The sequence below is a fragment of the Clarias gariepinus genome, chromosome 20 (genome assembly GCF_024256425.1).
Source record: "Clarias gariepinus isolate MV-2021 ecotype Netherlands chromosome 20, CGAR_prim_01v2, whole genome shotgun sequence".
In the NCBI taxonomy this organism is placed as follows: Eukaryota; Metazoa; Chordata; class Actinopteri; order Siluriformes; family Clariidae; genus Clarias; species Clarias gariepinus.
This window is the reverse complement of record NC_071119.1, coordinates 17,072,559-17,086,212: the sequence shown is the minus strand read 5'-3', so window position 1 is coordinate 17,086,212 and position 13,654 is coordinate 17,072,559. Positions and strand designations below refer to the sequence as shown.

The following is a 13,654-nucleotide window of genomic DNA, read 5'->3' as shown; positions in this document are numbered from 1 at the left end:
TCTGCTCTTGTGCTTTTGAAAAATAAATGTTTTTTCTATGAACATTTAATAGGATGTTGGTTATTGCATATATGCATGGTTTGCAAAACTTGGAAGTTTTTTCGTAATAGACAATAGACCAAGTAACTGGGTTGTTTTTAACCCAGTATTTTTTAGGGTGTATTCACTAGTTTATAAAACATTTTGTGAATATCGCTGTGGAGTGTCAATGTTCTCTTTCGCAAACTTCAGACATGCAAGACAAAGGATCTGAATTAACAGAGATGGCACACTGGAACAGAATGAGAGGATAGTCCGAATAGGAACCAGTTCAGAAAAATAACTGATAACTGTTTAGCAAGGAGATATAACATGGCACCCAGAACAGAGACGGAGGATCATTCATAGGAGGGCACAGGAACACAAAATCCAAAATATGGTCCAAGAACAGATTTGCAGTTAACCCCCAGTTATTTATAAATACTCAGCAAAAAAAGAAACGTCCCTTTTTCAGGACTGTGTATTTCAACAATAATGTTGTAAAAATCCAAATAACTTTACAGATCTTCATTGTAAAGGGTTTAAACAATGTTTTCCATGCATGTTCAATTAACCATAATCAAGGTCTTAACGACCATTCCACATGCACCTGTGGAATGGTCGTTAAGACTTTAACAGCTTACAGAAAGTAGGCATTTAAGGTCACAGTTCTAAAAACGCAGGACACTAAAGAGACTTGTCTACCGACTGTGAAAAACACCTAAAGAAAGATGCCCAGGGTCCCTGCTCATCTGCGTGACTGTGCATTAGGCATGCTGCAGGGAGGCATGAGGACTGCTGATGTGGCTAGGGCAATAAATTGCCATGTCCGCACTGTGAGACGCCTAAGACAGCGCTACAGGGAGACAGGAAGGACAGCTGATCATCCTTGCAGTGGAAGACCACGTGTAACAACACCTGCACAGGATCGGTACATCCGAATATCACACCTGCGTGACAGGTACAGGATGGCCACAACAACTGCCCGAGTGACACTAGGAACACACAATCCCTCCATCAGTGCTCAGACTGTCCGCAATAGGCAGTCCATGAGAAGGCCACACCAGATACTGACTGGTACTTTTGATTTAGAGCCTCCCTTCATTCAGGGACACATTGTGAAACATTTTTAGTTTATGTCTTATGGTGTTGACTCTTTTAGTGTTCATACAAATATTTACACATTAAGTTTACTGAAAGTAAAAACAGTTGAAAGTCAGAGGACGTTTCTTTTTTTGCTGATTTCCATGGAGTTTTAGCTGACGTGCAGACATTTTCACGTTATCCTGATTAATTTTTTTCACTTGAGTATTCATCTTAACCATTTCATAAAATTTTGGCCAATATCACCACAGTGCCAATATGTCATCATTTGTAGATTGTTTGCCTAACTGTAGACTACTGAATTTCTGAAGTCTTTAAATCACTTTTTAATCCTTTCCAGTTTCATGTAAATCAAAAATTTTTGATCATAGATCCTCTGAAAGCTTTTTTTGGTGTAGCATGGCTTACATAAGCGTATTCTTCTTGTGCGGAGAAAACTCAAAAAGTTTAAGTGTTTTATATCAGTCAAAGTAGCAGTCATCTACGTTGCAAAACTAATTGTCTTAAGACTCCTGGTATACCAACACCTGACTACAATAAGCTTTTTAAGGTCATTTACCCAGGGATTCACATACATTTTACACTAGCACTATGAAATTTTCATGGTTGTTTTTAATGAAGACATGAAAGATAAGAATTGTTTTTGTGCTATTATTTTATGTCACGATAATGTTGTAGTTGTAAGCAAGGCATAAGTGCAGAGGTTAAGATTTAAAGATGTTCTTAACAAAGAAAACAAACAAACAACCACAAGCACCTAAAACATGACATTTAAGCACATTATATTTGTCAACATCCTTGCATTTGATTAAGGTCAGATTACTTTTGATGACAAATTAAGGCCGAAAATCATGAAATTCCAAAAGGTTCATATACTTTTTCTTGACACTGTATTTAATTTTTAAGGATCCTATTTGATTGTAAAGATCCTATTAAGCTGTTGTCATGAAATGTGAATCATGAGTATAACTATACTTGATGCAATATTTTTGTAGTAGCAGCAATAGCAGTAGTAATTTTTGTAATCTTTCTTACCACTATAAATTTTTAGTTTCCAGTTCTGGTTCCATTGTCCAGCGAATCTGAAACACCAGGCGCTGCGGACAGACTGATTGAATCTATGGAGAAATGTTGTTATTATGTGCTATATTTCACATATATAATACATTTTTATGCATATGCAGTAAATTTACTAAATACAAAAAAAGATTTCCTAAACATATAATAGTTTAATAATGAAAACATTTACTAAATTCTATAGAATTTATCTATTACACTTCAAGATCATCGCTGGCTTACCAATTAACAAATTCATATTTTGGTGCTAAACTATTCTCCACACAGCAATGACACGAAGATGGCGGTGGAATACAAGTGTGCATTGGGCTGTTACAGGTGTATCAGGTATAGCGGTAGAAACAGGTTGGGTTCTTGCCAGGTTGATTGATAGTCCAGCTAAAAGTGAGCTCCATTCTACTACTACAGTAGGAACAACAAGCTATTGTATGTGGTGCAATAAAGGAAATGCAGTGACAAGAAAAAGTAAATTTCTTTTAAAATGGTTTTCATGGTTTTCCACATTAATTTGTTAATAAATGTGATCTGATCTTCATATAAGTCAAAAGTGACAAATATGATAAGCCTAAAATAACAATATAATATGATAATAATATCTTTTAAGTCTTTATTGTGAACAACCATAAAAACCTCATAATGCTAGTGGAAAAAAAGTATGTAAATTATTGTAATAATAAGCTATACTGAAAAGACTAGAGCTACTTGGACTGATTAAAAACCACTAGTTTACATACTTTTTGTTACTGCCATTTTAAATGAGTGTGCAATAAAGAAATCAGATTTTTTTCTGTTATTATCTTTGGCACATAATATTTTTCTGTATTTTGCCTGTATTTAGTTTCAGTGTGGGAAATCGCTCCTAAAGCAAAATGATGCCATTTTAGTACTATTTCCAGGAGTAGGAGTAAGAACTATTTATCAAAATTTTTAGAATTGGAAAACACTCCCATCAGAGACATTTTAGAAATTATAATTTAAACTTTGCTCTTACAGCACTGAAGATCACACGCATATTTAATAAATTTGTAAAATCAATAAAAAACAAGATGCATTCATGGAGTTTTGGGCATCATCCATGGCACACACATTTAAAAAATCAAATTTATATATAAATTTCACATACTCATACTGTATTAAATTTGAGTTTACACAACAGTGTATTTGAGTTTCTTTGTTATAAGCAGCACATTATCAATTCATTAACATGGCATATCCCAGTGTTTCACACACCTTAGAGGTATGTGCGGCAAACTGAAATGTGGCATTAATGCTTTCACAAAATGCCTTCACTCACTCTTTATCTTTAAAGGTAAAAGTAGGACAGAATTTTACTTCAACTATTTCTTTACATTTACATCCTCCTCTGCAAGCAAAGTACTCTTACCCTCTCTCCAGTTTCATTTTCATTTTTTTGTGACATCACACACTTTCCTTGGTGCAGTCCTACTCCTATAAATACTTTTTATGTCCTACCCTGAGGTAGCACAGGTTTTAATCCTAAATGAAATTTGAGCGGGATTCCTACAAGTGATTCTGAGATGCTTAGTAAATATGGGCCCATGAAACCATGAAATTCCAAAAGGTTCACATACTTTTTCTTGACACTGTACAATCAGTAATAGTCAGTCAGTGTAGCTCACTGGTATGTGTACCTAATAAACGGACTACTAAGTGGATATTTTTACAAACACAGACCTTTTGAAGAACCTTGTCCCTAATGGTGGGGTTGTTGACATCCTCATTGCTCTTAATCTTTAAGCTCAGAAATACCCTCTTAATAATGGGCACTACAAAAAAGGTCAACAATGTTGATATTAAGCAACTGTTATCAAACTTAATTTTACATGAAGTGTATTTTAAATGTAAATTAAATATAAATATGTAACCTGGAACTCCAAAGACTTGCACCTCACAAAGAGTAAGGTACTGATTAATATTGGGAATGATGATGTTCACATAACGACCCATCATATTGCAGGTGTAATTTGCAGACACACCAGCAGGGATGCTAGAAATAACAACACATCTGGATCAAGAGAGAGAGAAAGAGAGAGTGCGAGCAAGCGAGAGAGGGAGAGGTAAGCTATTAAGTTAATGTGAAATATTTAAATGTAAACTTTATAATGCTTTAAAAAGAAGTTGCCTCCCTGAGTTTACTATTTTAATAAAAAAAATAAAGTGTACAATATATATGCATTTTTTTTTTTATTCACCTGGGGTTATTGTTGCCATTGTTGACTAGAGATTTGCCAATGTGAATCTCCGCACCGTTTATTCGCTCTGAAAAGGCGTCGCCTCTGTTAGTAATGATTACAGTGCTAATATCAAACAATGCCAGCAAATCCAACCGCCACCACGTGCCATAGTCTCCATTTGTGTGTGTACATGAGCCAGAACCCAAGTTAGATGCTGTGTTGCCATCGATAGCCAAGTTGGCAGAATAAACGTTTACAAATGTAGAAGATTGTGCTGCTATTCCTCGTAAGGCCACATTTACTGGAGAAGAGAAAAGAACAAGAGTTGCCTCTTTTAGTGATGATTGCAGTGCTAATATCAAACACTAGGCACACATAGCAAATAGTAGGTGGCTGTATTTATGATAAAGTTACCCATCCTCAAAAATATAGTGTACAAATGTGATAATACTTACAATTTTTGCACACGCAAAGTCACCAAAGAAAGATTAACTGCATAAACAACATTTTAAAAAACTGGTTTCCTTCTACCTGTTGCTCCACAGAAAAAAAAAAAAAAACTGAAAAGGATCAGAGGAGACATTACCCAAATACTTGGAATTGAAAGACTCAAGATGGTGATGAGTATGGTTTGGGCATTGAGAGTAGCATTTAAGTCTGACTTTATGGAACAAATTTCCCTTTCCCAGGTACCCCAGAAGTGTGGTGCATTATTAGGGTTAAAGATTAACTTAATCTGGCAGAGAACCAGAAACACAGAGGAGCCGCTTCTCTGTACTCCTTAAGTTAGCAAGGACTGCAGTTGGTAAGGCTCACAATGTGGGCTTGAACTACACTTTTAGTAATGGTGTGGCATACCTGTGTATCTCATTTATGTTCACTCAAACTGTCTTTGCCTGCAGAAGTTCCATTGTACGCTGAGCCTGTCAGGACCTCATCACCAGCTTCTCACTCTGGTATGTCAAAATGTCGAACTGCCAAAGCCTTTCCACATGGTGATGCAGTTTAGCTGACAGAGAGGGTGGCGCACTTACAGTGATTGTTGCTTTTCAAAAACAGTATGGTATAACCTCCTGTTATTCTGCTGCAGCTGCTAGAGAAATATGCAGGGTGTGCTGGGATGACGCTAGTGTGCTTTCATAAAGGGAACAGAAGCAAAGGCTGAGGGCATTCCTTCTATGCTCCAGTTTTACAGAATAAAAAACCGGGGGAAAGGCATCATCTTGGTGGGTTTCTCTTTTTGTCTCCTGCTATATTCTATTCCTGAAACATGCTGACTGGAGTTGTCAAATACTACTGAGCATGGAAGATCAACCTCATACTCCTTTAGGTAGATTAAAATCTTCGCCAAATGTAGCATGAGCCATCTTTATCCACAGTAATCACAAATTCTGGCTCAAAGGACCAGTTTGAAATAAAGGATTACATTTGAGTTGATAGATTAGAGTTATTATCACTATGGGGCATCTGTTACAATGCACAAGTCTTTGTTCTGCATTTACATCTCTTTATCCCAGCTTACTCGTGTTAATTTACAGGTGGACGGATGGATGTAGTTCTACAAAAATAAATATTGAAATAAAGAAATGACATCTGATGGCAAACAGTAGGCGGATTTGAGATAAACGTGCCCATTCTCACAAACATATGAATATAGTAAGTAAATGTAATAATACTTATAATTTGTGCACACACAAAGCCACCAAATTAAGATTAACTGCATCAACACCTAAAGATGTAAAGAGCTGGTTCCGGTTTCCCGATAAGGCACACTCTTAGCGCGCGCAATTATGTATGTTGTTTACTTTTTTAAGTGTGTTCCCAAAACTGTTTCTTAGAAGTCTTCTTAAGTCGCTGCCTCTTACGTCCGACGTTACAAAGCGCTGTCTACAGTGAAGGCACTGAATTAGCTGAAATGACAGCGTTAAGAAAGACAGCACTTTCTATGCAAATTAAACATTTCACAAAATTTTTCCAATACTGTTTATTTCGACTTGGTTAACTCATCTTATCAATAACATGCCATAATAGACTAATATATCAATTAAATCACCAAACTGTCGCTAATATTTTCATGTAATCTATAGTGGCGGTGAAAAAAACTGGGTATACAATAATAGTTGATTGACAAACAGCTGACAACACTCTTCGCCAGCTTCAGAAACAATGTGACGCATGTCAGTGTTTGGAGTTGTACTGTATAGCGCACTTATAGTAGAATGAATATGATGAGATAACAGAGTAGCGGTTTTAAGCATTACGATCAGTCAGAAAAATTAATGGATGCGGAGTTTGAAACTCCCAAGTTTATTTTCTCATTTAACTAAATAAAATTTTATCATAAAAGAAAACGTGCAAAAGAAAAGTCCATTCAGTTATGGATGATGGCTAATGATCAATGAAACATATTTAAAACAAAAAGCAGCAAGCAGCTGGACATCAGGACGTAGAAAGTAAGTACGACGTGTTGGCCTGGCAAGCGCAGGTCTGAGCAGGTCAAGAAGCTCCATAATCTGTTGCCTTGGAAGGTGAAACTCTTTTAAAATAGCCACCTCAGGCAAAATATGAAAATGGCTAAAGTTTTGCCTAAATTTTTTTTTACATGAACCACACGGCTCTGGAAGGTGCTGTCTTCGTTTTAGCACAATAACTCGCTATATCACTGCCATACAGTATCTGTTGCTTTCTGGATGCCACCATGATTACCCATTTAAAAAATCTTAGCCACTTAGAGACAAATTGTTTGCCACCTGTTTAATATTAAAAGTGATTGTCAATTTTACTGCATTAGTCACATTATGAAAAGTGGACAAGGAGACTTGGTGGTAGAACGAGAAAGTCCAGGAGTGTATACAGGGAAAGGGGCTAGCTAAGAAGAAGTGGGACTCTGAGAGGACTAAAGAAAGTAGACAGGATTACAGGGAGATGCAGCGTAAGGTGAAGGTAGAGGTGGCAAAGGCCAAACAAAGAGCATATGAGGACTTGTATGCTAGATTGGATAGTAAGGAGGGTGAGGTGGATTTGTACAGGTTGGCGAGGCAGAGAGATAGAGATGGGAAGGATGTGCAGCGGGTTAGAGTAATTAAAGATAGAGATGGAAATGTACTGACAGATACCAAGAGGGTAATAGAAAGATGGAAAGTTGATGAATGAGAAAAATGAAAGAACAAAAAGTAGAAGACGTGACTGTTGTGGAGCAGGAAGTAGCAAATATTAGTAAAAGTAAGGTGAGAAAGGCGTTGAAGAGGATGAAGAGTGGAAAGGCTGTTGGTCCTGATGACATACCTGTGGAGGTATGGAAGTGCTTAGAAGAGGTGGCAGTAGAGTTTCTGACTAGTTTGTTTAACAAGATCTTTGAGAGCGAGAGGATTCCAGAGGAATGGAGAAGTGGTGTATTGGTGCCGATTTTTAAGAACAAGGGAGATGTGCAGAGCTGTGGCAATTACAAAGGCATAAAGCTAATGAGCCATACAATTAAGCTGTGGGAAAGAGTAGTTGAAGCTACTCTGGGAGAAAAGTGTGGATATGGGTGGAGAAAAGTGTCAGGTGTGTTGTGCGATAAAAGAGTATCAGCGAGAATGAAAGGAAAGGTGTACAGGACAGTGGTGAGACCAGCGATGCTCTACGGCTTAGAGACAGTAGCACTGAAGAAAAGACAGGAGGCAGAGTTGGAGGTAGCAGAGCTGAAGATGTTGAGGTTCTCCTTGGAAGTGACAAGGATGGATAGGATCAAGAATGAGTTCATCAGAGGAACAACCCATGTTACATGTTTTGGAGATAAAGTCAGAGAGGATAGATTGGGGTGGTTTGGACATGTTCAGAGGAGAGATGGTGAATATATCGGTAGAAGGATGCTGAAGTTGGAACTGCCAGGCAGAAGGTCTAAAAAAAAGACCAAAGAGGAGATTTATGGATGCACTGAGAGAGGACATGAAGTTAGTTGGTGTGAGAGAAGAGGATGCAGAGGATAGGGTTAGATGGAGGCAGATGATTCGCTGTGGCGACCCCTGAAAGGAGTGAGTTAAGGTTGGTCCAGACCAACCTTATGAACGTGTGACTTACCTAATATATTCTTAGAGTATGAACATTTCGGGTATCGTGCCATAATGTTATGAGAGAGGTTAAGGTACAATTTAAGAGCTACTTAGCGATAAGAAGCTTTCGGGAAACCAGGCCCTGGTTTTCTGTGGCCAGACCTGTGGCAGCATGTTGCAGCAGCTCCCGTTAAGTTTGAACCTTTTTTACTTATTGTGTTGTTTTTCCGGTACCTCGTGTTTTTCTTTTCGAGTGTATATGTGTGGGAATGTAGACTACACTATGGATATCAAAGGCACTGAGTTTGTTCTGCTTTTTCTACTTGTTTGGACTTTGTTTAAAGCCGTATATGGAACCTCTGTTTACAGCCATGGTCCTATTGTTTACACCAGAAATCACCTCTTAGCATTTAGCAACATGGCGGTGCTACTCCAGGAAAAAAAAAGACATTCCCCCCAGGTAAGAAGAAAAAGATGGGAGAAACATGGCAAAAAGAGAAATTACAGACAAACTCTTCTGTCCATTATATTCCCATATTGGGAAATGTGAGATCTCTCATGCTGTTTACAAAGTCGTGGCTAACCAAGCTAATGCAGGATACGACTGTGGCTCTGGATGGTTTTCAACTGCTGCACGCGGACAGAATGACAGAAAGTGATAAGAGAAAAGGAGGAGGACTGGCCGTATTTGTGAATAATAGACGGTATAAACCAAGTCACATCACTGTTAAAGAGCAAATCTGCTGTAAGGACATTTAGCTGTTAGCTATTAGCATGAGACGGTACAATCTGCCAAGGGAATTCTCACGTTACCGCGATAGCTGCGCATGTTCCCATCTCTGCTGGCGGTAAAGAGGCATGCAATGTCCTGCGTTCTGTTGTTAACAAGCTATTAAGAAATAGTCCAAATGCCCTTCTCATTATCTCTGGAAATTTTAATCATGCACCTCTATCCTCCAGTCTGCCTACATTTATCCAGTATGTTTTATGACATACCAGAGACAATAAAACACTGAATTTATTTTATGTCAATTTCAAGGAGGGTTATACCAAGCATAGTATGTGAGCACTCGTGACTGACTCTGAAATTATGCAACCTGTCCCCTGCATGAGTTACCTGACGACTCTGCCATCATTGGCCTGATCACAGAGGATGATGACGGGGAATACAGAGGACTGATTCAGAACTTTGTGGATTTGTGCCAGCGGAACTTCCTCCAGCTAAATGTGGGGAAGACAAAAGATCTGGTGGTGAACTTCCACAAGCGCAAACACACTTCTTTATCACAAGTGAACATTCAGGAAAAAGACATTGAGGGAGTGGACTCGTACAAATATCTCATCTGAACAGCAATTTGGACTGGACAGACAACACAGACGCAAGCTACAGTATATAAAAAAAAGACAGAGTAGACTCTATTTGCTGAGGAGACTAAGGTCTTTTGGAGTGGAGGAAGTACTACTGAAGACCTTTTTTGGCTCTGTGGTGAGCAGGTGATCTTTACGAAAGGAGATTTGGCAGGTTGCTGGTCTGGAGCATTTAGGTGTGTGGTAAGAGGGAAAGACATAAGCAACGGTCTTAGAGAAGTATCATATAGTAGTTGTAATTGGGTTTGTACAATCCACCCAAAACACATCTGCAAAACATTATTTTTGAATGCTAGAAAGTTATTAATAAATTATGTTGCCATAATAATGGAAGAATTACACCAACACAATGTTGAAAAAAAAAACTACTTTAAAACAACAGCATGTCCACCTTCATCTCCAGCATTTATGCAACCTGCCCCTTAGATCCAAAACTCTGGACCATCTTACAAGGCATCCTTCCTTAATTACAACTATGATCAATGGGTAATTAACATCTGGTCATGTACATGCTGCATTATGGTGTTACTAACATTACTCTCATACCACTGTTATCTAGTTGGCGCTTAACTTATCCTCCCCTTTCCTGCCTCAGACACTCATTGGTCTCAACTCCCAGATCTCATTGGTGTATGTAGGGACTAGCAGGCCACCTCAAACGGAGCCATGAATCTGTAAGCTGTTGAACGAGGAAGAGATGGTTCACGGCATTAGCAACTAAGAAAAGAAATGGTTACAAGTCTCCAACTTAGATGGTGCAAATCTGCAAAGCAACTTCCTGGCACAAGAGAGAAGCAGTTTCACATCTTCACTCAAACGGTGTAGATCAACACAAGTCCCTTGAATAGGGAAGTTTCACAAACCCCTAGCAGTTACTGACCCCTGGAATGCATTTCCTCTGTGCTCAAGAACAAAGAACATACCTTTACATCCCTACACATAGTATGTTAATCAGTTAAAGTATGCCAGTAGGGCAAATATAAAATTATATATGTGTGGCCATATAGAAAGTATGATGTCTTCTTGTTGTGTTCAACTTCTTTATAATAAACTTAAGGAGTGTAATCAACTGGTATAACCCTTAGATAGATAAAGGTATGAATGGTTAGGCAAGACATGGGATGTTTGGTATTAAATGAAAGCTCTGTATATTCAATGAACATTGATGTGCATGAAATCTTAGTCATATGAACCAGACTCATGTTAATACACTTTACCTAAATCACTAAAACTTTACTGAGATGGCCTCCAACATGACAGACCAAACTACAGGTTAAATGTATGCACGAAAAGGAGGAACCATGTAGGCGTAGCTACGCCCAGAACCACCTCTGATTGGGACAAATGGCTATAGGACAGACCCGTGCTGTGAGATTAAAAAGTCAGAGAAATCTTTTACATCAGATTCATCAAAAACCGAGATTTGTCCAAAGTGTGTCTAAAGGTAACCAGCAAGCTTGGCCATTCTCTCTTCAAGTACTCTCAACAAGACTTTGTGCCAGAAACCTTCAAAAAAAAGTTCCAGAGTGCCGCCATCGGTAACCAGGCCATACCAAAGGGCCTTCCCGAAAGATGTCATCTCAACAACCGAGCACCAACCAATCAGCAACAGCATAATTCCCAACAGAACCAACAGATGAAAACAAAACGTAACGCAAGCTTTATACCCTGCTGAAAATTAGTGCTTGATTCATAACTAAACAGTAGTATTAAACACAATGCTCTGTTCTTGTGACTTTCTCAGGTCTAGTAACAATACTAGAAAAACTCCCTTAAGTTGTATTTTAAAGATTTGCCCAGATCTTACGTTACACCTTGCTCAAAAATTGGTTTAAATACCTGATTTTGTATTATCATCTTCGGACACGGGATAAACAGAATTGCTAAGATACACTAAATTGTGCTAAATGCTGGACGGATGGATGATTAAGTGTATACATTTTGTTTAGTTTAATCAAATTAACACGAATCGTTAAAAGATTCGATTCACCCCTGACCCAGTTTGAAACTCTACAGGTAACCATGGACAATTAACTTTTTAACTTAAATGATCCTTTTCCACTCACACCTTTTCCACTCACAGTATAATTTGCTATCTCACAAATCTCAAACTGGTTCTAAACATGACGATGATCACTGTACTCAAACCGTCACCAGATCTCTCTGGCATGCTTCCAGCACCGTGTTAAATTTATATCATTAAAAATGAAAGAAAAGTCACTCTTTTCTACAAAGCAGTAAAACAGGGTTATTAATATCATATTTAAAAAAAATTTAACATTTGCTTTGTTTTAAATATTTAAGAATTTAAAAACCTGCCGTTTGTTTAATTGAGAAAGAATATCAGAATTTTCTTCTTCTTTTTTTTTTTTTTTACTACAGTATATACATACCTTGCTGATGGGTCAGTATCCACTGTGATGAGAAAATGCATAACCCTGTGCAAAAAAAAAAAGCATACAGTATAATTATTCCCTGCTTGGGGAGAAATGTATTAGTGTAAGACACTGTTTTTTTTTTTACCTATATTTAAAAATGTTGTAACAATTTACTATATGCAGAACATCTTTGGTTACCTAAACAAAGAAACACAAGCCTCTGAGAATTCTTCATTTTCTATTTAAATAGAAAGAAGAACTTTAGACAATTTACAGCAACACAACAACAAATAGATAAATGAGAAAGCAATGTAGCATTCACTTCTAAAGTCTCCTATTTTTACTGTGCCCACCAAATTATATAAAGCACCTCATACCAAAACCACTGTATTAAGGCACAGTACAAAGAGATTTCTTACCTTGTTTGACATAAGTTAAACAGTCAACTCTCTGATCTTCTATCTGTCAACTATCATCTGTCTTCTTGGTGCTTCTTACCATACATTTATTTTTAAGTCAAATGCACTTTGTGTTTTGCAAAGGCATTTGCATTAGATGACCATTTTAAGTAATAAAAACAAAAAGCTTAAATTTAAGTTCTTTTTAAAAATGATTCATAATTCAGTTTATGTCTGTATCAAGAAAACTGTTGTACAAGTGTGTTGCACAAAAAAAATAAAAGTTCAAATGTTGTGGCTAAAACTGATGTAATTAACCACCTAGTATTTATTTTGGTGAGTAAGCCACAGGATCAGTAGTGGGACAAAACACTAATCACTTCTACATTCAATCTTTTTAAATGTTCGTAACATTTTAAGGAAAATTGTTTCTTAAAATTACTAGAGGACAACAGGAAAATATTTATTAATAATATTCAATAGGACAATATTCATTAATAATAGCATGTTATATTTATGTGTTTTTTTTTTTTTGTAATTGTACAAATGTTAAATGACATTGGGTAGATGTTGCTATTTAAATAAAACAGTAGTAGTAGTAGTTTATATATTTTATACTATTTTTTTTACTGTTAAAGCATCTATAATGTAATTTTTTTTTTTTTCAGTTTTTGTAACTGTAGGAAATATTTAATTCTTAGTGTGTTTCATGATATTCTGTGTTCGTGAGAACAGATTGTCTTTCTTTTACCACGACACAAGCTGCACTTTCAATAAACAGATTCTATAGTAGTTTATGTTAAAGGTCGTAAAACTGTTGAACGCTCGTAAATGCAGAGCTACTCCTAAATTTATGTTCTTCCTTACCTTATCTTTTAAAAGCATTCCAGACTGGATGTAAACATTCCCACATCCACCTTTTCTTTGGTTCTTTGTGTGTGTGCGTATATATACTCCTGTCTCCCACAATAAACTTTGAACGTCTCACTGAACACTGACTTGTGTGCTTCATTGAGGGGTTCCCTGAGCTCAGGCGGGACAGCAGAATACAGGCGGAGCACTGAGTAGACCAAAGGGGGTCT

The 13,654-nt window shown here is 37.3% G+C and overlaps 1 protein-coding gene across 1 annotated transcript; it reads right to left on the bottom strand.

Moving 5' to 3' along the window:
- Positions 1 to 2,159: 2,159 nt before the first annotated feature.
- On the bottom strand, positions 2,160 to 12,409 carry LOC128508421 (fucolectin-like). The gene is made up of 6 exons (XM_053479763.1): positions 12,373 to 12,409; positions 12,190 to 12,234; positions 4,413 to 4,695; positions 4,086 to 4,225; positions 3,895 to 3,986; positions 2,160 to 2,240 (listed from the first exon to the last, which is right to left on the bottom strand). Exons 1-6 carry the CDS (start codon positions 12,407 to 12,409, stop codon positions 2,160 to 2,162), a joined length of 678 nt encoding a protein of 225 aa, XP_053335738.1.
- Positions 12,410 to 13,654: the final 1,245 nt, after the last annotated feature.